At 40.9% G+C, this 22,742-nt stretch overlaps 1 protein-coding gene across 2 annotated transcripts; it reads right to left on the bottom strand.

The window, feature by feature from the left end:
- Nucleotides 1–1,093: 1,093 nt before the first annotated feature.
- On the bottom strand, nucleotides 1,094–22,291 carry SLC16A3 (solute carrier family 16 member 3). 2 transcript variants are annotated; one of them, XM_081936893.1, is made up of 5 exons: nucleotides 22,161–22,291; nucleotides 9,522–9,764; nucleotides 7,504–7,647; nucleotides 5,363–6,124; nucleotides 1,094–4,358 (listed from the first exon to the last, which is right to left on the bottom strand). In XM_081936893.1, the coding sequence occupies exons 2-5, from the start codon at nucleotides 9,742–9,744 to the stop codon at nucleotides 4,099–4,101; spliced, it is 1,389 nt and encodes a 462-aa protein (XP_081793019.1). In that variant the 5' UTR covers nucleotides 9,745–9,764; nucleotides 22,161–22,291; the 3' UTR covers nucleotides 1,094–4,098. The 2 variants fall into 2 exon arrangements, with proteins under 2 accessions (XP_081793019.1, XP_081793020.1); XM_081936894.1 differs by lacking the exon at nucleotides 22,161–22,291 and adding an exon at nucleotides 15,478–15,499.
- Between the last annotated feature and the right edge of the window lie 451 nt (nucleotides 22,292–22,742).

Here is a 22,742-nt window from a genome sequence, read left to right as displayed (position 1 = left end):
AGTAGAACAAATGGTGTTCCATAATTCCTGAAGCTATATTAACATAATCAAATTTATTTGCTATATTTATAGTTGCTCACTAAATTACATTGATGTCCACATATTATAACATAAAAGTGCATTTACATAAGAGTAGAGACAAAAAGTGACTTCAATAGCCTCAAAAAGTTTTATCACAACTATCCTACTTATAAATAGCAGTACATTGACACTTGAAATTGACAAATTCTGAGCACAGCTCACTTACCTTCCATACCAGAACTTTGTTCCAAAGTTTCACCTCTTCCCCACAGCCACTGTGTAGAAACATCAGTTTTGCGAATAAAACATGTAAACATATGGCTGTCACATGGTGATAGTTCAGGGGACTTGTGTTAAACAACAAAAAATGTAGTGCCAACTTTCAGTAGAGTAGCGTAGAACAGAACTGATGTGTAGGAATCTTAGGAATCTTAGTACACTAATCCTATGTTGCCCTCCCTTTCAAGGAGGGATGGAGAATTTGTACCTCCTCATACATACCCCCCTAAGGTAAAACCTGCAGTTCCTTGGCTTTAGCGTTATTTATGATGTTGACTGAGACAATGAGGAGGACAAGTTCCCCACCCTTTTCCTAGGCCAAATTCTTCAGCTCATTTGCCTCTTCATGAAATTTCAGATTTACTATATGAAAATAATTTAATAAATGCTACTTTAACTACACCAATGAGTTAAAATTTTCAGCAGCAAGTATGTCTTCGGTCAATTTGTTGCTAATAAAGTTCCGTTCCATTGTTCCATAATATTTAACTATAACCATCCCTGCTCCAATCAGATAAAAACACATATTCAGACATAAAAGACTTTTAAAATATTTTTAAATCCTTTAACACAGGGCCTGTGTTGATGTTTTTGATTACTACAGAAAATCCAGGCACATGGATCCAATGCTATGTGCATGGAAATACAAGCCGTGTAGAATTTCTCATTCATTGTGGGAACAGGGGAACACTAAAATCCTTCCACACAGGTGAATTAGCAGTACCTTCTCAAACAAATAGGGTACACAAAAAACACAGAAAAATAAAATTGAAAGACCTGAGACTCACACCTTTTAAATTGGGTTTAATTCAATTACATGGAGATACACACCAAACATTCATTTCTCACTACATCCGAGTATATGAAAAAGGGCACAATAATATTTTGTTTTTGTTGAACGAGGTGGGTGACCTTTATCATGATCCATTTATTGCAATTCTTACGAAACTTTTTCTGAGGCCAAGTTGAGTTTTGAATTGCCTTTCAAAGCAATGCAATAATTCTCCAACCTAAATAACATTTTGCTACCTTGAACATAGTTGTCCATGGCCAGGAGGGGGAGGAAGTGTTGGCATATGTTAATGTCATCATACAAATGCCATAACTTAACAACCTTAGGTTGGTTGTCAAGACTCAAATACATTACAATGGTATTTGCTTGATATCATTGCAGCATTTTAGCATCATCTGAGTTGCTCTATAAGCTGCTATAACACTGAACCATAACATCTTATTTCATAAAAAAATAGGTTGATTTATATTTCCAATCTGCGTAAGCAAATATTGATCAAATTCTATATTACAATTCTGCCAGGCTTTGACCATATACCCTTGCTACTAAAGACACACACAAAAATGAAGTTTCTATCAAAAGTAACAGTATGAGATAGTAAGCAGATTTAATCTTTGGGTTAAATATTATGACAGAAATTGGCCAGATCTGACAGTGTTTCTGTTTGGTATTTTAATATTACTGAAATATCTTAAAGAAACATATTTTATCTTTGGTAACCACATAAGAAATAAGAATTTGGATTTAAGATGCAAGTTAAGAAGAAATATAACAAGATTAATTAATCTACACAAATTGTCTGCCGGTAGAAAAACTGACAAAATTCTACCACTAATCATTTCCAGTGTTCCCAGGTAAACATGAAGATATTAGCACATTTTTCTCCTGACATTAGTAAACTACTAAATCAGTCTTTTCCCATTTGGTTCCCTCCAGTGGTGTTGAAATTAGAATTTCCAGAATCGACTGTGTTGACTGGGAATCATAATTGCATAACTTTTGAAGGTCACCGTATTGACTGGACTATTACAAACAAACTTTCCTTCAGAGCATATATTCCTTCACATGTGTATGATAGGCAGAAAGGTGGACAACATGCCATTCTCCAGATAATGGGACCCGCTCGTTTGTGGGCAGATTGATTGGGGTTGAAAGACATTGGAATCTAAAATTGTTGTAAGACTGGAAATATCCAATTCTAGGCACAAATACTTTTGCCAAGTTGCTCTCCTTGCCTAGTTGGTATAATACTGGGTTGGCCAAGCAGTCCAATTTGCTTGCCTGGAGCACCTGTAATCCTTATCTAAACCATGGTAGGGATCTTATATTGGCATCTGACAATAAATGGTATTTAGTACATAACTCAAGTAATGCATAAACTTATTTGACTACTTTATCTAGAGAAAGTAATTCATTTAGCGAATGAAGGCGAATATACGTGTCCCAGGATAGTGTTGCAGGATCCAATCTGGGTCAGTCACAGGGACCAGAAATTATATCTTCCGAGCTTTTAGACTCGTGCTAGAACCCATCTTCAGGAGACTTCTAATTTCTCTAATTCATTTAGGACTAAGAACCTGCTGTTCTCTGATTTTTTTTTTTGAAAGACTCAAATATCCACTGGATGGTAGCAAAGAGATACAAAAACCTAACAGCTCTCTAGGGGGCATATGGAATTTTGCAGCTTAGCTATGGAATACCATAATTAGTCTTCGAAGTCAACAGGTCACTTTAAAGAACTGTTCAGAAGAGTAGAAAAAGTCCATCTTCATTAGGATCAATGGACAATCAACACATTTAATTAACATAAAACATGAATAATAACTTTGCTTCCATTGGTGTCCTTCAGAATAGAGACATCTCATGAGTTCTTTACTTGTGGAGAAATCTCATCCACTCTTGCCCCCTAATGCAACATTGTGGGGCCAGTTTCCCCTAGCTCAATCAATGGAAGGCATAGGTTGTAGTATGAATGTTTCTTAGAAGACTTTGGGTGACAAAAATAATCTTTACTTCTTTTCTCCTACACTACATTATTTCCTCACATTATTTCCTTCAGGTCATAAAAGCTGCCAACTCCATTAATCCCTTGTGATTTATATAATGGGCATGATAAAATGTTTAGAAATAATTTTTTCTACTTTATAAAAATACAGCAAGACAAAAATATATATACTCCTCTGTCACTATACAAATGTTGAGAGCTAACGTATCAATCCATATCCATCTGCTGTCCCTGGGTCATAGAAAGTTTTACAAATCATTAATGTAAGGCATGTTCATAAGAGCCTGCAGTCAAAGTTGAAAACCAGCAGGCAATTAGAGAGACTGAAATAGCTCTTCAGTCTGTTGTCCTATAAAAGCTAATCACAATTCATTCTGTTTTGACCTCCATTTGAGAATAGTTTGATATTTTCCCCCCCAGGAAGCATCACAATAACTTTCTTCTGCACGTATAATCTTTAAAGTAAAAAAAGATGATTAAAACAATATAAATACATAAAAAATACATTGGTGAAACCAAAATTATTAAAAACTCAACATCCTATAAGATTAAAAATAGGGTTGATCTCTTGGTAATTATCCCCTTTAAATCAGACACAATTATGGAAGATACTTTGAGGTTCTACAGATACAAAAACAATAAGTATGCCAGGAACATTACAGGAACACTTACACATTCATTCTTCTAGATAAAATACTTCCATCCCAGAGAACATTTTCTGGTAGTGCAAAGCAGGATCCCTATGTGTGTTTAGAAGGCCATGGGTTAGTTTACAGCATTAGTTATGCCCAAGCAAATTAATTTGAAGAACAATCCTTCTTTTAAAACAGAAAAGCTTCCTAACAAATCAGCTTCCAAGAAGTGATTGCATGAGCTTGTTGATCTTTACTTCCCAAACATAATGGCCCAATCCTAAGCAAAGGTTATTACCAAAATAAATACAAATATTAAAAGTTTCCGAATCTTTCTCTAAATGTTTAGCATTCATTTCTGGTAACATTCACACACACGTTTCTGGATTGGTTACAACTTTCCCATTTTTTTCATCTTTCAGAAAATGTTCCACTTCAATAGAGTCCACTTTGGATTGTCCCGGTAATTGATTTAACCCTTCCCTTTCAGGATGATTTTGGTCTGTTTCCGCAGGTTTTTTGATGCAGAAGATGTTTCCTAAAGCCAGCACCACAGAGGAGGTAACGACTTCAGTACCAGCCAAAATAAAAACATACATATACTTGTGAGTTGCATCCAGGAGTTTGCCTGAAATAGAAAATTCATATATTTTAATAGCGTAGTCAGTTAAATCTAGAGTTACTGCATTTTTAGTCATTTTAGAAAGCTGAAGTGAATATGTTTGGGAGAAACTTGTTGGATAATCCAATGATACAATCTTAGTGAAAAGGTTAATGGGAGGGAGAGGAATAAAGAAGCAATGGTGACAGCATGAGCCTAGCTTGTATATGCTAGTATGTAATATTCATGGAAATCATTGACTTACAAATTGAAAAACCTCAACTTGAAACAATTCTCTTTAGGCTATATTGTCAGAACATCACAGAACTATGTTTTTATCCCCTTTTTGGGAAAGAAATATTTCTTTAAATTCTATAATTTAGTTTTCTCTTGAGTTCTTCATTTCCAATGCATTAAGACGGCTTATTCGAATAGGCTGCACACAAATTGCATTTAGTTCACATACTTTGACCCCTGCGTTTGCATTTCTTCTACTCTAGTAAATTTGAAGGTACAGTATTATTTTCCTTGGTCATATAATTTAGAAGTTGTGGAGAGTTACTTCATTACACACACACACACCAAATTGCCTACTATTTAATTCTAATTAGGAGATGGACCCACCTGATTCACATCTTGCCACTCTTTTGTTGTTGCTCTTCTTTTTGGCTCTTTATTTAGAGGCTTGGATTGAAACAATCCTTTATTTGTACCTCATCTCTAAGGTAAATTGAATGGTAAGCAGCCCAGAGTCACTGATTGAGATTTGGGGGGGGGGGCTTTAGAAATTTAATAAATAAGTAAATGCTCCTGCTTTTGGCCTTCAATTATGTTAATCTGCATGCAAGAGAACAGAAGAGCAAATTGACCTCTAATTCTTAAGACAACAGCTGGGAAAATATAAACGAGGGTAATAAAACACACGGAGGGGGAGTTTCAGGGTTCTTATTCCTTCCCTGAGTTCATCTTTCCCCCCCCCCCTTTCCATAAAAATAGAACAACTGATCTTGTTAATTAACTGGGGTACTTACCTGCTGAAGGTGGGCCAACTAGAACAGCCACTGCCTCAGCCAAAAGAACTAAGCCAATGGCACTTGAAAACCTCTGTGTACCAACAATAGACATGAGAACTTCAAACTGAAGAGCACCAACCATTCCATAGGAAATGCCAAAGAAGATGCAGAACACCACCAGGCCACCATAATCGGAAGAAAAGGAGCCCATGAGATCAGTGAAACCATTAAAAAACATAGCAAAACTGAAGAAATAGACACAGCGGGGCCTAACCCAGTCCAAGCCGGCCAGTATTCCACAAAGAGGTCGAGCAAAAATATCCACGCAGCCAAGAATTGTCAGAAGGAAAGCGGATTTGGTGTCCTCATACTTCAGATCCTTAGCGTAGCTCACTACAAAAACTGGAGGCACAAACAGGCCTAGCACCATAATGGAGGCAGCCACTGTATAGATTACAAAGCCAGTATCTTTGAAAACGGAGAAATCCAATAGCTTTTTCTTGCGTTCCTCGGTTGGTTTCAAAGCTTCTTGTTTTTTGGGACTTTCCAAAGGTCTCATCAGAGCTGCACAGACACAGCAGTTCAAAAGCAACCCCCCCAAGATGAGAAATCCCCCTCGCCATCCATATTCATGCTGCAGTACCTGCCCCAGGGGGGAAAGAGCACAGAGGAACACAGGGCTTCCAGCTGCAGCCAACCCATTGGCCAAAGGCCGTCTTTTGTTAAAGTAGCGATTCAGCATGATAAGGGATGGCTGGAAATTAAGGGCCAGGCCCAATCCTGGGGGGAAAAACAAAGGACATAATTTAAAACACTAATCAAGTTCAGTGTTTAAAACGAGTAAAATGGGCTTAACTGCACAAAGGATCCAGGCAATCAATTCTCCCTCAAGATACTAAAAAAATATATGTTACACTCCATTATCATTGTGGGCTGAATATATGTTGACATTTCGGCAGAAGGAAATATAGAGCTGCCGATATAGAGCAAGGCTTCTGAAACTGGTGTCTAAGAATAAATGATTAGTTTTTGTTTTTATGGACATGGTAATGTAACTTCCTTTGGGGTCTGCCTTAAAATAAACATTCTAATTTAGAAAAACAAAAACAAGAGAGACCCCCATGTATGTATTTGAAGAAAGAAAGAGAAACGCCGCTCAGGCAGAACAAAGCTCTGTCTTGTGCATCTGGCCCTACGGCTTGCTTGAAGGAAGGAGAGCAAGGCGTGAAGAATGGATGTTACCAAGGATTGCTTTGGAAGATGGAGGAAATGGGGAGGCCGTGTGGTAGGGAGAAGCTCAGAGGCGGTATTCAGCAGGTTCTGACTGGTTCTAGTGAACTGGTAGTGGAAATTTTGAGTAGTTCAGAGAACCGGCAAATACCACCTCTGACTGGCCCCACCCCCAATCTATTCTATGCCTCCCAGCCTCCAAGTCCCAAGCTGATGGTTGGTCTATTGCAGCCTCCCAGCTGATTGCTGGCCTGCACAGGAAAAGGGAGCTGGAAAGCAGGTTAGTGGGGTGAGGAGGAAATGGGGATTTTGCAGTAACCTCCCCCTGGAGTGGGGAGGGAATGGAGATTTTGCAGTATCCTTCCCCTGCCATGCCACGCTCACCAAGCCATGCCCACAGAACTGGTAATAAAAATGTTTGAATCCCATCACTGGAGAAGCTGCTTCCTATATTACGATCACCATGATGTGCATTTAGGAGTTCTGCTGCAAAAAGGTCTGCAGTTTGGCGATTCAAACCCTAGTACAGGTGTCCTGCATGAGGACAGGGTTGGACTAGATTACCTCCAAGGTCCCTTCCAACTCTGTTAACTGTTAAATAAGTCTCCCTGCACATTCAAAAGGAGAACATCAAAGAGGAGGCTACACAGCTTTTCTTTCCCACTTACATGCCATCATGTCTATGGAGAGTCTCAGTCATCCAGGTCATGGCTGTCCCAAAGGTGCTTTTTTCAAAAGGCAACTGGACTTTCTGGTTTTTCTTTGAAGACGTTTCACTTCTTGGATGAGAAGCGAAACGTCTTCAAAGAAAAACAAGGACATCCAGTTGCCTCTTGAAAAAAGCACCTTTGGGATTACATGCCATCACAATACACTGCTAATTTAACCCTTTGCCTGGCAATACATTAAAGACACTTGCTCTTACTTACCCGTAATGACACCAGCAGAGAGATAGATCTGAATGATATTAGTGGAGAAGGAAGCAATGATCATCCCAGCTGAGGCAAAGAAGCCTCCAGTCAACATTACAGGACGGCAGCCAAACCGATTGACACACACACTGCATAGGGGACCTGAAAAAAATAAACAGGTGCTTAAATGCCTGTTATGTAACATGCCCAGAATAATGGTGGCATTTTGCATTTCTTCTCTGGCCTTTGTCAGCTTGGCAAGAATACTTCTGGGTCAATGGTTGATGCTGGAGGATTCAGGTTGACTCATCCTTCTATCCTTCCGAGGCAGGTAAAATGACCCAGATTGCTGGGGGCAATAAGGCTGACTCTCTAAACAGCTTAGAGGGCTGTAAAAGCACTACGGAGCAGTATATAAGTCTAAGTGCTATTTACTTGGCAAGGGTGATTTCCCCCTCCCCCCACATACACACACTGATTCCATGCTGAAAAAAGCCTGCACTCCATTCTAGTGTATATATATATATATATATATACAGTGACCGTATGTCCTTTATTTCAGAAAGCTCTCCTTTGTATTTTTTTTTCAGTTATTTATTTTATTGGTTTTGCTCTTGAATTTTTCTTTGCAAAGCAAAATTTTAAACATAAACAATTTTTTATCCTTATGACCCTTTTTCAGCCTTGTCCTTCATTTGTTCTAAGAAAATATGGCCACTATAAATACTAGGGAGTTCTCGTCATACAACCATAATTGAGACCAGAATTTCCATTGCTAAGCAAAGCAGTTGTTAAGTAAGTTGCATCCAATTTTATAACCATTTTTGCCACAGTTCTTAAATAAATCACTGCAGTTGTTACATGAATCCCACAGTCAAATTTTGATCATATGATCAGGGATGCTGCAATGGTCATAAGTGTGAGGACTGGTTGTAAATTACTTTTTTTCAATGCAATGACTATTTCAAATAGTCACTGAATGCTTGTAGGCCAAGTCTACTTGTATGCAGGATCAGCAAACATATTTTGCAAATTTCTTTACAATCTACTCAGTAAATAGAGAATCAGATAATATATACATTCATAATTACCATATTAAAAGTATTTCTGATAATAGATCTGTTGCGATAAAATAAAATGTCTGCCAAAGCTTGATAAAATAGTGGTTTCTGCTTCTGTGGTTTCATTAGTTTCACTTTTTCTGTAATCTCTTCTACATGGCAATTGAAGAGGTTTTGTTAATTTATAACTCAATTACCTGGATTAATTTATCTAAGGCTTTCCAATGCTGGCCAATTTTTATTATAATCATTACAATGATTTAGAGGGGGATACCATAATTTCCGAAGTATAAGATGCTCCAGAGTATAAGACGCACCTTAGTTTTTGGGGAGGAAAACAAGACGACAGAAAATTATGCCTCTGCCTACCAGCATCCATGGTATTCAACTGACACATGGTAACAAGGTCAGCCAATGAATAAGCATAGCAACTAAGTCAGCCAATGAGGGCTATTTGGACTCTGAAATTTGCTGTGTGAGCAAGAAGGGGACAGGAAGGAGCCTGGCTTAGCCGAGAACTGAAAATGAAACTGCTTGTGTTTTGCTTGGATTTACTGCTACCTTGGAAAACCTACTTTTGGTAATGTATTGTATATTGTTATTATTTTGAATCATGATGAATCAGTTACTTGTGTGTGCTTTCTGGATGTGATTACTGCTGCAAACTCTGACCAGCCAGGTCAGCTTCAGAACTTATTGCAGCCTGATTCAGCACAGCTGATTGACGGGTGGATCAGAGTGCCGGAATACTCCCGATCAGCTGTTCCAGGTTGCAGGGATTGCCAGAAACCATCACTACCTCCATGCCTCGCGTTTTTGGCCTCTGGTGGGGGTTGGTGTAGCTACATTCGGTGTATAAGGCGCACCCAAATTTTCACCCTCTTTTGGGGGGGGGGGGGAAACGTGTGTCTTATACTGCAAAAAGTACGGTACTCTAAAAAAATGAGACGTGTCTTTGATTTCCCAGCTGCTTACCTGTTCCATAAAGCATAGCCAACAAAATAGAGGAAATCCATGCTGTGTCACTATATCCAACATGAAACTCCCGGATAAGTTCCTTGAAGAAGACACTCATGGCCTTCGGAAAGGCGTAGGAGAATCCAGTGATGACAAAGCCCCCAAAGAGTACAGCCCAGCCCCAGCCACCATCTGGGGCTTTAACTCCAGATGGACTGTCATCGATCGCCACAGCTCCCATGATGAGATTTTAGGAGTTTCCTAAAACATAAAATTTGTAGAAATTAGAATTATATAGTCCAGCAGGAAAAAGAGAAAATATTACACAGCTAAAACTATACTTTGTACGGTAGATGGCATAGAAGGGATTTATCATAGAAAGCCAGTTAGCTTTTGCTGAGCTAGAAGGCTCAAACTGTACATCTGTCCAGTTATCACACAGGCTTTTTTAAAATCATATATATTTGTACAGCTGTAGTACATAGGTCAGACACACTCTACACAATATTTGCATGTCAAAACCAGGAAATGTAGATAAGACAAAAAAGTGTTGCAAGAACTTTCTTTAAAACAAGAGATTGATACAGATTGTACTTAATTCGCATTTTAGTAGTTTTAAATACTGTATATATACGTATATGGTCTTACCATGGTACTCAGGTACTTTGAAACTCATTGAATTTGATTATGAATGCATTTTGACAGGAAATTTTGTTCCGGTGTTCATCATTTGTTTGGTACTCAACAGACAAGCTTGAACTTGTCAGCTTCCTTGTGACTCACTATATCAGTGATGGCTAACCTTTTCCGCACCAAGTGCCAAAAAGCGAGCGAGCGCTTGTCAACCATGCAACCCGGATGAGGAGCTGCAAAGGGGGCATGTCTAGTCTCAAGCATGCGTGTGCGCAGTGGCCACCTAGTCTTCTGGTTACTGGAACACAGGCATGCACAATCAGCTGGCCGGTATACATGCCCATGCTAGAAGACGTTCCAGTTTCCAGCCCTGCCACGCGCACGAAGGCCAGCTGATCATCACGCATGCATGCATGCATGCCAGAAACCCGAAAGAGGAATGGATGACACTGCACGAGCCAGGCAAAATGGCTCCGTATGCCACCCGTGCCATAGGTTCACCATCACAGCACTATATTATTCCCTACGACAGTGATGGCAAACTTCTTTGTAAACAGGTGCCAAAATTGTACGTGTGCGTACGATGGGGTGTACGGGCATCCACAATGCAATGTGCCTCGCCCACCTGTGCATGCACGCACAACTCCCAGCGCATGCGCACATCCCCACATGGGGGGGGAGTTTTCACCCTCCTCGGGCTTCAGAAAAGCCTCCGGAGTCTGGGGAGGGTGAAAAACAGGCCCAACAGGCCAACCGGAAATTCAGAAACGATCCATTTCTGGCCTCCGTAGGGCTGGTGGAGGCTGTTTTCACCGTCGCTAGGCTCCCGAGGCTTTTCTAAAGTCTGGGGAGGGCAAAAATGGACTCCCCTGCCATTCGGAAGGCCAAAGTCAGGTGGCCAGCACACGCATGCGGGCTGGAGCTGGTGGCTCACGTGCTGGCAGATACAGCTCTGGGTGCCATCTGTAGCACACATGCCATAGGTTCGCCATCACGGGCCTATGGGAAAAGCTTATTTGCTATTCATTGCACCTCCTGGAACTAATTAATGATGAGTACCAAGGTACCACTGTCTGTGTGTGTGTGTGTGTGTGTATGTGTACATGCACGCGCATGTATGTGTAGATAGTGTATGTATGTATATTTAACAAATGTGTGTATGTATAAAAGAGAGAGAGAGAGGATGGTATTTCTCTGCTGATTAAAATTATCACAAGCCCTAAATTTTTATTAATTATTAGAAATCGCAGCCCACTGAGTTATTGGTCACAGGTCCGAGCATCAGTTCCTGGAATTACTTATTTGGTACTTTAAATGAAGCCTTTGTTTCCTAGGTTATTTCTTTTCTTTTCTACAGAACCAACATTCTCAATTCAAAGAGTCATCCACTCCATGGCTAGAGAGTATACATGCTAGGAAATGTGTTCAAAAACGGATGCAAGCAGCTTCTTATAAATATTTTGTTTACCACAACATATTGTTCCTGTTGCTTGATTTTGGCAATAAATATTTTATCCAAGACACGAACAAAATCAGAGGTGGAGCCAACTTGCTGTCTAGACAGCTGAAAACTGAATATCCTATTATCCAGAGCCCGCTCTGTGACATTTAGGCTTCACACTGAACCACTCAGAAAAAAAAAACAATTTCATATTCAAGCTCCAGAAATAAATTTGGCAAAGCCTACTAAAGCCGATCTATTGCTGTACCCTGCCCTTTGAGAAGGAAAACACTGACATACTTTTCTTTCATCATCTCTTGAAACACCATTAAGAGATTCAGTGATAAGAATTGTGCCTAAACCACATAGAGAAAAGAAAATAGCAATTGATTCAACATGGCCAAGAGGCTTTGAGCTTCTGTCTCTTGCAAAACACACAAACAGCAACCCACTTTCAACAATCTAAAAATATTCAAAAGCAGACATTCTACTTTTTAATTTAATTCTAATTTTTTTTAATTTCATCTTTTTCTCTAGAAAACTGAAGGTAGCGTTGTTGTTTTCCCCAGTGGAACTGCCAGACTGACAAAAACAGTGTCACCGCATTATGCCACAAACCAGTCTCTTTTTCTACATTCACTGGAACATTTCCAAAGGGGTGAACCTTAGGGTGCAAGGCTGTTTTTATCAGCCCAATGAAAGCAATGTGATCTTGTAATTGCCATAACTCATCCCAGTTGAAGTCTTATCTCTCGGTGGGAATTTGAGCCTGGATTCCCAGGTTCTTAGCTCCTACTTGGATCACTATCTTTTTCAAGTGTCAGTGTCTTTTTCACAATGATTTAAAATGGTAGAAACATCTGCTACTTGCCCTTTGGAAGTCATATAGCCCCATTCCTGCTGGCCTTCAGAAAAGCCACAACAACCAGGCACCAGGGCAGAGTGATTTGTAACTCAGCTCCAACCGTCTTATGTTATCTGTTTTGTATACTATGGTACTATGTTTCTGTTTAAAATCTTAACTTGCCTTTGATTTACCAATGAGAGTTGCTTCAACAATGGACTGATAAATAAAGAGTACATGTAGCCACATTCTAACCGAAGTCCCCTTTCCCTACAAAAGATGCTAGTTTTATTTGCAGGAACTGGTGATATAGCACATCCTTCCTTCCATTCTGCAAGCTCTTAAGCAATATACAAAGAAGTCACTCCTTGCAAAAGGCTGACATTTCGTAAGTGGTTTCTAGGATCTGAATTCGCATTTCAAAGCTCTGAATTCACATTGGTGTTTTTATCAACAAAAATAATCTAAATCCATCTCTTTACAACCCAACAGAATGTATTGTTCTGGTCTAGCTAGCATTTGTCTGCCAGTTGGCCAAAGTAAGACAATTAAAGCTATTAAAAGGTTAGTAAAGGATTGTATTAAGTTTCTTTTCACTGCTAGAGGGAGCTGAACAATGCCCTAATAAATAAGCAAACATCTAATGCCATGCTTGAGCTCTTGGCTTTATTAAGACATCTCTGCTTCTTTTAGACAACAGAACGCCTCTGGATTGAAGCCGGGATAAATCGCATAAATAGATAAATAAGTAAAATTGTATTTCCAATAATCTAATAGGGTTTAATCTTTACAGCAAAAATGAAAGCACTCTCTGATATTGATATGTTCTCCAGGAAGAAGAAATCTTATGACTTCATCTGTCTCTTGATCTACCTGATATTTCTAGACATATCTACTGAGGACAAGTAAAAGCACCTCATAAGTCATGGTGAACTTTATGAAAATGCTTTCCTCCTTGTAAAAACATGCATTGCATTGCAGGACCTCAGCTGTTTCTGTTCCCATGGGAACATACGTATCCATCCAGGCAGAAAGCTGCTGTCAGCCAGTTGTTCAATCCTAATCTGCAACCATTCCACTTCATGCCTACTCCAGCAGAAATGCCATTAGTAGATTGTGCACAGTATATTTGATATTCATGATCAAATTAATTATCTACTTGTGGTAAGCCTCTTTTGAAAATCACATTCTTAAAATTCTGCTCCAAATGCCATTATTGTGACTTTGAAATCACTATGAATTTGATATTGTACCACATGAAATGATTTAAGGCAGTTCCTTCATCCAGACATTCTGTCATCTGATCACCTATTTCCCTGTCTCTAAGAGGCCCAGTCCTCTAGGATTCCCATGAATTCTAGTTCAGATTTCTGCTATTATAAGATTATCTGCAGAGAAAGGTAGGTCTTTGGATCTTTAAAATTATAAGAATTAAGTTGAAAGGGAGCATTTTCACCACTATTCAAAGGGTTTGGACATTTGTCCAATCTTCGTTGCTCTTCTTCACCTAACCCATTTTAATTTGCCCTCATTTTTCTTAAATTTCATGCCCATGAAGTTGACTCTTAAATACTTGAGGCAGGATCTGACCTATGCAAAGTGAAGGGGTAATTTTATTCTCTGTGATTTGGAACTCATATTTCTGTTCTGCTTAAAATTGTACTTACCTTTTTTTACAGACACGTTACACTGCTGATTATTCAGAATTTACTATACAATGCAATGCAATGCTTCTCTTGGACTATAGCTGACCACTGGGGAGAAGTAAATAGATTCACAACAGAAGGCAACCCTCAGGCACAATTTGGTGCTACAAAAGTGGGATTCCAGTAAAAAACATTCCCACTGCTCACTTCTCCATGCATACAGTAGTTTAGTCTATTTATTTTAAATCATTGAATGGGGGAAGACCCACAATTTATATAAGACTACCTGATGAGTGCTTGAAGGTGATTACAATGCAGCTACTTGCTTAACAGGTGCTAACTGCAAGAAGCAGTTCCACTGATTTCTAGCTTATTCTAGGGCTGATCGCAGAATACTAGTTGTAACTCTGGAATTCTCAGATTCTCAGCTCACCTTTCTCTTCTATCTGGGCACATAAACATATGGCTGCATCTAAAACCTTCTTGGATCATTTGGGGAAGCCCAGCTGCATAAGACCCCTGACTTTAGAGGCGGAGCAACTGCAAGAGGGCCTATTCAATGGTAAAGAATACTTCGTTGGTTTTTTTCTCTCTCTCGTTTTCTCAGACAGATAAAATTTATCACATTTTTCCTGAAAAACACTCATGCCTTTTAATGTCAGAGCTGGATGGTTGATTTTAAGTAGTGTTTGATCTTGTTCATTCTATGGTTACCTGCATTTTTAAATGCTAGATGAGGACATTCTCCCTTCTTAGCCACTGTCAAAAACTAGAGTGATTACAGTAGTATTGGTAAGGTTTTGCCACCTATTAAGGCAAATCAGATGGAATTGGATGGAAATCGTACAATACAGTGCCTGGCAGAGACTAGAAGCAAGATTCCTCTGTAGCAATTTACCTGCAGCATCCCGCAACTCTCCCTGCTGTGTTAACTTAGTCATCTGGACTGTTGCTAGATCCGCGCATTGGTGATTGGATAACATTTATAAATCTAGTGAGGACAGCACACTAAGATACTTTCTCGCTACCTGAAGGATGGATGGAGAGCATTGTGCTATTGTTATTGTTGCCACCGCGGGAAACGAGAACTGATTGTGGCTCATGGCAATCATTGGTTGCCATGCTTTTGTGCACCGCCCCCTTCGGTGACCGGCCGCCTCACCTACTTTTGGTTTTAAGAAAAGACCTTAAGTCACTTGCCCTGCCATCTCTCTGAGCCCACCGGACGCCCCACCACCACCATCCAAGCGCGCGGGGCGTAACAAAAGGAAGGGACGGGCGCCCATTGGTTGCCAACAATGAAGGACGTGCCAGACGAGCTGTTGCCCTCTCCTTCCCTCCCTCCCCCGGTTGTCCTGATTCCGGATAAAATGCACGCGCTCGCCTCATGTTGGAGGCGGGGAATACTACCTTAGAGCGGAGAAAAAAGGAATGCGAACTGCCACCCCCCCCCCCCCCAAGCCAAGCTCCGCCTGAAGGACAAGCAAGCGCAGATGTAGCCCGTTGCAGGCAAAAGCAAAACAAAAAAACCCACTCCCCAAATTGACATGCGCTAACCCATTGAGCGCGGAAGCTAGCTGGAAAAGACGCGGGAGGAGGAACATTGGAGCCAGATTGGAGAGGTTAACACTTCAATAAACGAAGCGGGGGGAGGGAGGGGGCGCGGAGAAGCCACTGACCGCAGCCATCCTTTGCAGGGGGCGCGTATTTTAGAGTTCTGTCTTCGGGACGGCCTCCCTGTATTCCGACATTCACAAGAAAGGGGTGCTTTGTTCCCTCCGTCTCCCTAAGGGACCTCCGGAGGGAAACGGAATGTAATGGGACCCTTCACAGAACTTCGTCCGTGAGTGGAAGCAGTGGGTATTTCCCGCAGACGCCCTACTACTCCAATAGGCAGATTCGCCCCTTTGATCATATCTGGCTGTCAGCCAATCGCGTTATTCCTCTCTTATTGTGCTTAGTTGCTCCGCTTGTAACGAGGGGAAATCAGCCCATGGTGACAAACGCTACCCCACGGCCACGAGAGAGAGGAGGGGAAGCTAAACTCGCCCCTGACGAGGAGGATGGGGCCAGTTAGCTTTTTGTAAAGGAAGCATCTTAAGACTGTCCCAAATAGCAACAGCAATAGCACTTTATAGAGTCTTATATACCGCTTCCTGTTGCTTTCCAGCCCTCTAAGCGGCTTACTGAGTCAGCATATTGCCCCCAACAATCTGAGTCTTCAAGTCCTCCCTCCAAATCAGAAGTTCACAACCCTTCTAACTGGACATTGGGCAGCTATCCCATAAATTTCATTTGCCTTTCTATAGAAGATCGCATGGTGGTTTGTAATTACAAGATTTCTGATTTTCCTTGGTTTAAAAGTAAGATCTCTCTCCCAATCTAAATATTACCGCTAGAATTAAGAAAACTCAAGAGAAATGAGATGTGCTTTAGTAGAAGGGCGGGAAAAGAAACTTAAGCTCAGAATGCTTTCATTGTAAATATTTTTCTTGCACCAGGCTTGAATTTAGAGCCTAGTGACAAAGAAACAAAATAGACTAAATTAGCCTCAAATCTGCCCAACTCTGTCAAAAGAGACATAACAAAAAAAATTCACATTTTCTATGTCTATTATTTGCATATAAAATCTACCCATTTTAGAAAAGCATTTTTAATATACTGTTTGCCTTTCCTATTATACTTATAAAACACACTACAATCTTAAAAACATTCTTGGCATGCTTTATTCACATACAAACACTACTTTTAGGCAGAAAACTATAATGTGATGCATGGTATCCTTTGACACCTATGCATTTAATTACAATCAGAGACTATAAATTGTTGCACCCATTCAGAACACTCACCAGTGCTTATTCCAAAAAGTTTATACAGCTCTGTCCTATGTATGTACATATAAACAACCATTGTACAGTCATTTTAAGTTACATTTCTCCTCAAATAAAAGAGCAGACTCAAAAGTATGTTTGTGCTCTCAACTGTTGCCTTAGAAATAAAGAAAGGAACAATGTTGACTCAGTTGTGGGAGTTTCAGGGGTGTGCATGACCCTGTCACCCTATGTACTTAATCCATAAATCACAAGAACTGCTGCAGTCATACTCTTTCCAAAGATGGAAATACTCTATTTGTCCCATACAATAGTTGCAGTATGCAAATATGTTCCTCAATAGAAACAATTTACCTTCCTCTTCCTGCTTGTACTAAGTACTTTTAGAAACAAAGACTTACACTTTTTAATGTTTAAACAGCATACGATAACATTAGAAATTATAGCACTTATGTAGAATTCTATTCAATATTATATAGAATTCACAAGTTATAATTATTTCTTTGCAGGTATAAATTAAAAATTCAAGAAAGAAAATTATCAGAAAATATTAAAAAGTGAAGACTCCCTCAAGCCACACACAATTTGTGGTCATTAAATGGACAATTCCAAGTAGTTTATTTGGCAATAAAACCATTTCAAGTTATTTATGGCATGCTTTTTCAATATTCTAAACTAGTCTGCAGCTCTGGGATTTCCTGAATGTTTCCCATCCAAGTATTTAACCAGGTTCAGACCTGTTTGCCTATTTCAAGGTCAGCTCATGTTCACTAAATGTTGCTTCCTATTTGGGTTCAGTATTTTTTTTTAAAAAAGTAAAGCGGCCAATTAAGGATGAAGATTTGTGGCAAAGTGGAATCATGAAATATTGGGAATGTTAACCCATATTTTTGAAAAGGGGAGTGGGAGGAGAAAGATTGGAAACAGTCCACCTGAGCACCACCTATGGTTTCTTGGACGCTGAAGCTTCTCAGTTGGTTAGAGTCAGAAAATAGTACAACTTGTTTGTAATCTACCTCTACCACTTAAGAGACATTTCAAAAGGATTATTCTCTTCATTATGCTTATTTATCATAAACCCTACTCTCCAACACATAGCAAATAATACAATTTGCACACATCTGGATTGGTTGTTAACAACCTATATAAATCTCTCCCTTCAGATCACTTCCCTCTTCCCAAAAGAAATGTGCAAATGCACACATCAAAGAAACACATCCCCCAATTTGCTACCCACATTGGCACCTGAGCTAGAAGGCCCCCTCCCAGTGATTTATCCTGTGCTCACAGAAGGAATATAACAATAAACATTACGTGCACTTTAAAGGCACCCCAAATCAGTGGCTTGAAAGGCAGCCCTGAAAGGTAAACTCTTTAGAATTATAAAATAAAGCAGGAAAAAGTTTCAGGTTTTTAATGTTTCCTCTTACAAATTGAACAGTAACATCTATAAGCCTATGCTTCTGGCTCTGTTAGAAGATACAGGAACACTGCAACATAGTGTTTGTTCTATTGAGAATAAATGCTTTCAAAGAGGATCTAAATTCATCAACTAAATTTGCTTGCTTGCAAGTTCTTAGATTTCCTCTCACTTAAAACACTTCTGACTTTTATTTCCTCACACCTCTAAACTGTCTGCCAAAATAGGTTCTAAGGTGCCTTTGCAAATTCTAGCTCTTTCAATCAAAGGTTTCCATGGGCAGGCAACAACTGTGAATTTTCTCATCCTTCTAAGCTGCTTGTACAATCAATAACCTTTTAGGAGAAGATGCAAAGGAAAGAACATCTACTGTATATAAAAGGTTTAGAAAGACAGATGTAATAAAGACAAAGTCTTCTTAAGGAAGAAAATTTTATTGCAGAAAGGTTCAATATAGATGAAATACTTTGTTAGACTTACCATGTTTAATTTAACAGCAAAAATTAAAACAAACTCAAGCAAGTTTTTAAAAACATAAGCACTCACTATCTGTAATACCGCTATAAAAAGACAACAGGAAACTCTGAAATGGAGAGCGCAAGATATACCATACTTTTCGGAGTGTAAGATGCACTTCCTCCCCCTAGAAGTGGGTGAAAATTGTGGTGCATCTTATACACAGAATGCTGCCAAATATTGCTCACCTGCCGGCCCCCACCCTTCGGTCATTTTCTGTCTTTGCACATTGCATTTTCGCATGTATTATACTGTCAAGCTTCAAAGAAATCAAAATATATATGCTATTGCTGTTAGTACATACTTGCCAGCTTCTATCAACTTAAGAGTTCACTATGAAAAGATTACAAAGAAGCAATTTCCCACAGTTAATAACTTTATTTTGGATTTGCTATCGTATTCAATGAGAAAGAAAGAAAAGGAAAGAGGGAAAGGGAAGGAAGGGAAAGAAGAAAGAAGGAAAGGAAGAAAGAAAAGGAAAGGAAGAAGAGAGAAGGAGAGTTAAAAGAGAAAAACAGAAATGAGATGGAGGGTAGGAGAGAGAGGGAGAGAGAGACCCATTTCCCACAGAAAACAGAGCCATGAAACCTGGGTAGGTGTGGCTGGGGTGGTGGTCGTGTGACTGGGTGGGAGTGATGTTGAGTTGCCACCCCCACCCAGGTTTTTGTGGCTCCCGGTGTTTTATTTTCTATGGGAAATGGGTCCAAATGGCTCTTTGAGTGTTTAAGGTTGCAGACCCCTGGTCTAGCCCATTATAAGTGTTTTCTTATCATATTGGAACTTTATCCAGTTGCCCTATTCCAACTGCCATTTCTGATCCTTCTTCTAGAATGGCTGAAAACTAATAATAGGAATCTACAAAGGTTATCCAATAAAAAAGCAGCATCATTTCTAAGCACACACTCCATGCATGCCCATACTATACTCAACATTCTAAGACATGCTGAGCTGCCAGAGAGAGAGAGAGAGAGAGAGAGAGAGAGAGAGAGAGAGAGAGAGAGAAACACAATTGGTATGTCAGAACCAGGGCTATATATGTCATGCTATTTTTTAAAAAGCTATCAGTTCTGCAGATTAAACATTAAATCCCAGAGGCAACAGTATGGTAGTAACAGGCTCATTTCATAGTCACCATTAACTGCTCTGGGTGCAAATGCAAATTAAGGCCTGCAGGTCAGTGATCATCCTGGACTTAGTGGATTGTGCTTCATATGTATTGCAGTTACTCATGTGTAAAAACGTTTGCTTGATCCAAAAGAAACTCATAGGGAGAACTGAATACCACTAAGAGAACTGTTAAGGGTGTCACTTTACTGGCAGCCCTCAGAGCAGAACAGGACTTCAGACTGAGTCATACGTTGTGCAGCTGTACATCTTGAGAATTTACCCTTCAAAAAGAGCAGACAGTGTCAAGGGACATAAAAACTGAAAAGACCCAAACCCATGATTTCAGGCATCATGCCATTGAAAGAAATACCAATACCAATCATAATATATGGCCATAATTATTCTCCACTTCTATTATTATTAGAATAATGGATATGATCTACTACTCACAATTAGGGGGAGGACTTCCAAAGTTATTGACAAATAATGATCTTAAAACATTGCGAAACTCTCCAGAAATATATCTATTTTCTCAAAATTCTGTTCAGCATTGCATTTCAAATAGCACTTTTGCAACCTTCAAATAATTATTTGGAAATGCTCATCAAACTTATTTGATTTCTAAGTGAACATATGTTAGAGGATTTGGCTGCAAGACAACTAATTAGTGTTAGTGTAAAGCTAAAATCTAATGTGACAAATACTTACTAATAAATATCACTTCCATTGTTAGATTTTATATTTAAATCTAAATATCCACCAATTCCACACAAGATAGGATAACTATCTCAATAACATAAACCAATTGATAAGTAAATTAATCTAGTCTAGAAATATAGGTTAAATGTATTAATTCTGTCCATGAAATTTAGGCAGTTTTCCCTCATGGCATTTCAGTATCACGCATATGACCTAGTTATGTAAAACCACCACCACCACCACCACTGGATTAGAAGAAGCCAGTAACTGGGACTTGATTCCTGGATGGAAAGGGCAATCAGCACTAAATCAAACACAGGACAATTGGGAAAATAAAATTCATAGAGATACATTAACACAAGAAAATGTTTTTTATAACAATTAAAAAGACTTGGATAAAAGTAAACTTCTCCAAACATAACGATCCAGTTGAGGGAGAGTGATTCTCAACCTTTCGACTATTGTGGTAGAATCCATCCCAAAAATCAAGAAAAGACCATAAGGGCACCTTTTCCAGTGCCACTCTTTAAACTGGAAGGTACAGTACTATGACACCCGTTCTGAGACAAATGCATTTTCCAAGAGGGAACATACAGAACAAGACAATCCAGGCCTTGGCCTCGATCCCAATTGTCTCTCCTTCCCCGCCCCCACCTTCCACCGTCTCCTTGTAGCGATCCCGGGGGCCATAGATGGGCTCACTCAGGCGGCTGTCTCCTCCAGAGGAAAAGGCTTCCTGGGCCGGTCTAACTCGCAGGAAAAGCCGATGGAGAGAAAAAAACAGAAGGAACAGGGGGAAGAGGTGAGAGCGCCTCTTTCCCCAAAGGATGGTCCCCGGGCCAAGGATGCGCGCGGGAAGAAAAAGAAGAGAAGAGAATGGACTGATCCGACGTAGAGAATTAGCTCGGCGTGGCTGCGACCCCCCTTGCTAGCGGGAGGCTGGGCGGCTCCATCGGGGCCAGCAAGAGACGAGGAGTCCCCAAGGCGATTAGGACTTGGGGCCATGAGAGCGAGGGGGCCACGAGGCAGGAAACGAGATGCTGGAGAGGACTCGGCACTAGTGAGCGCTCTAGACTCACAGGAAGCCCCAGAAGCTCTTCCCCGAATGCCCCCCTCCTCTCTCCTGTTCTAAGGGCCGCCGCCTCCCTCCTTTTTCCGCTCAGCATCCCTGGGCGCTGTCGAGAGCTGAGCTGAAGCAACTTTTCGAGGGAGCCGGCGAGTTGCGCGCCAAGTCCCATCGCTCTATTTCTTTCCCACCCAGCGTTTCTATTCATGCGCGCCCACGCGGCGCTCAGCACGTACGCCGGCTGCTCCCCACCTGTAGGCGCCGGCAAGCAGCCCACAATGGCCTGAGGCGCACGCGGGAGGGGGGGGGGGAGATTTCGCACGCTAGTCCCACCTGCGAGACTGGCTCGGCGACATCCCGACCTGACCATCCAACTCCCCCCCCCACACACACACACACATCTCTTCCCACCCCGAGGGCACCAAACCGAGCATCTCTTCTTGCGAGTAGCTACCTGGGAGTCGCGCCGTAACCTCGTCCTGACTTGTGGCGGCGACGGCCGAGCCCGTGTTCCAGTTGCAGGCTCAGACGGTCGGCCGGTGCGCGCTGCAGGCTGTGGCGGCTCCTGTACTGGGGCGCTTTAACGCCTGTACCTCCCGAGCAGCGGCTGCAAGCCGGTCGGTAAACGACGTCACAGACTGCCCGCCTGAGTCAAGCTGGTCGCCAGAAGGTTGGGTCCTAGCGCCTCCCAAAGGCTCTTTCAAAGGCACAGTCCCCACCCCACCCTACTCCTCCCCGAGTCCGAACAGGCGGACGGCGAGTTGGGAAATCACAAGGAGAGGTGGGGTAACAAGATGGTGGGGGACCAAAATTTGGGGGCTGAGTCTCGGCAAGTCCAAATCCAAACTACTAGGGCTGGGGTGGAGTAGTAGGCATATGCTGGGAATGGACGGAAAGTCATCCGAACAAGCAAGCGGAGAAGCCCAGCAATAGGACTGAGAATGGATAGGACCAACCAGAAGAGCAAGGAAGTGATGGATGGGGGAAGGAAAGGGGAGCAGCAGGATATGCATCAATGGTGGGAATCTGGGCATTA

The sequence above is a fragment of the Natrix helvetica genome (genome assembly GCF_964273705.1).
Source record: "Natrix helvetica genome assembly, chromosome: 1".
Lineage (NCBI taxonomy): Eukaryota > Metazoa > Chordata > Lepidosauria > Squamata > Natricidae > Natrix > Natrix helvetica.
The sequence above is the reverse complement of the archived record's forward strand: the minus strand, read 5'-3'. Positions and strand labels throughout refer to the sequence as shown.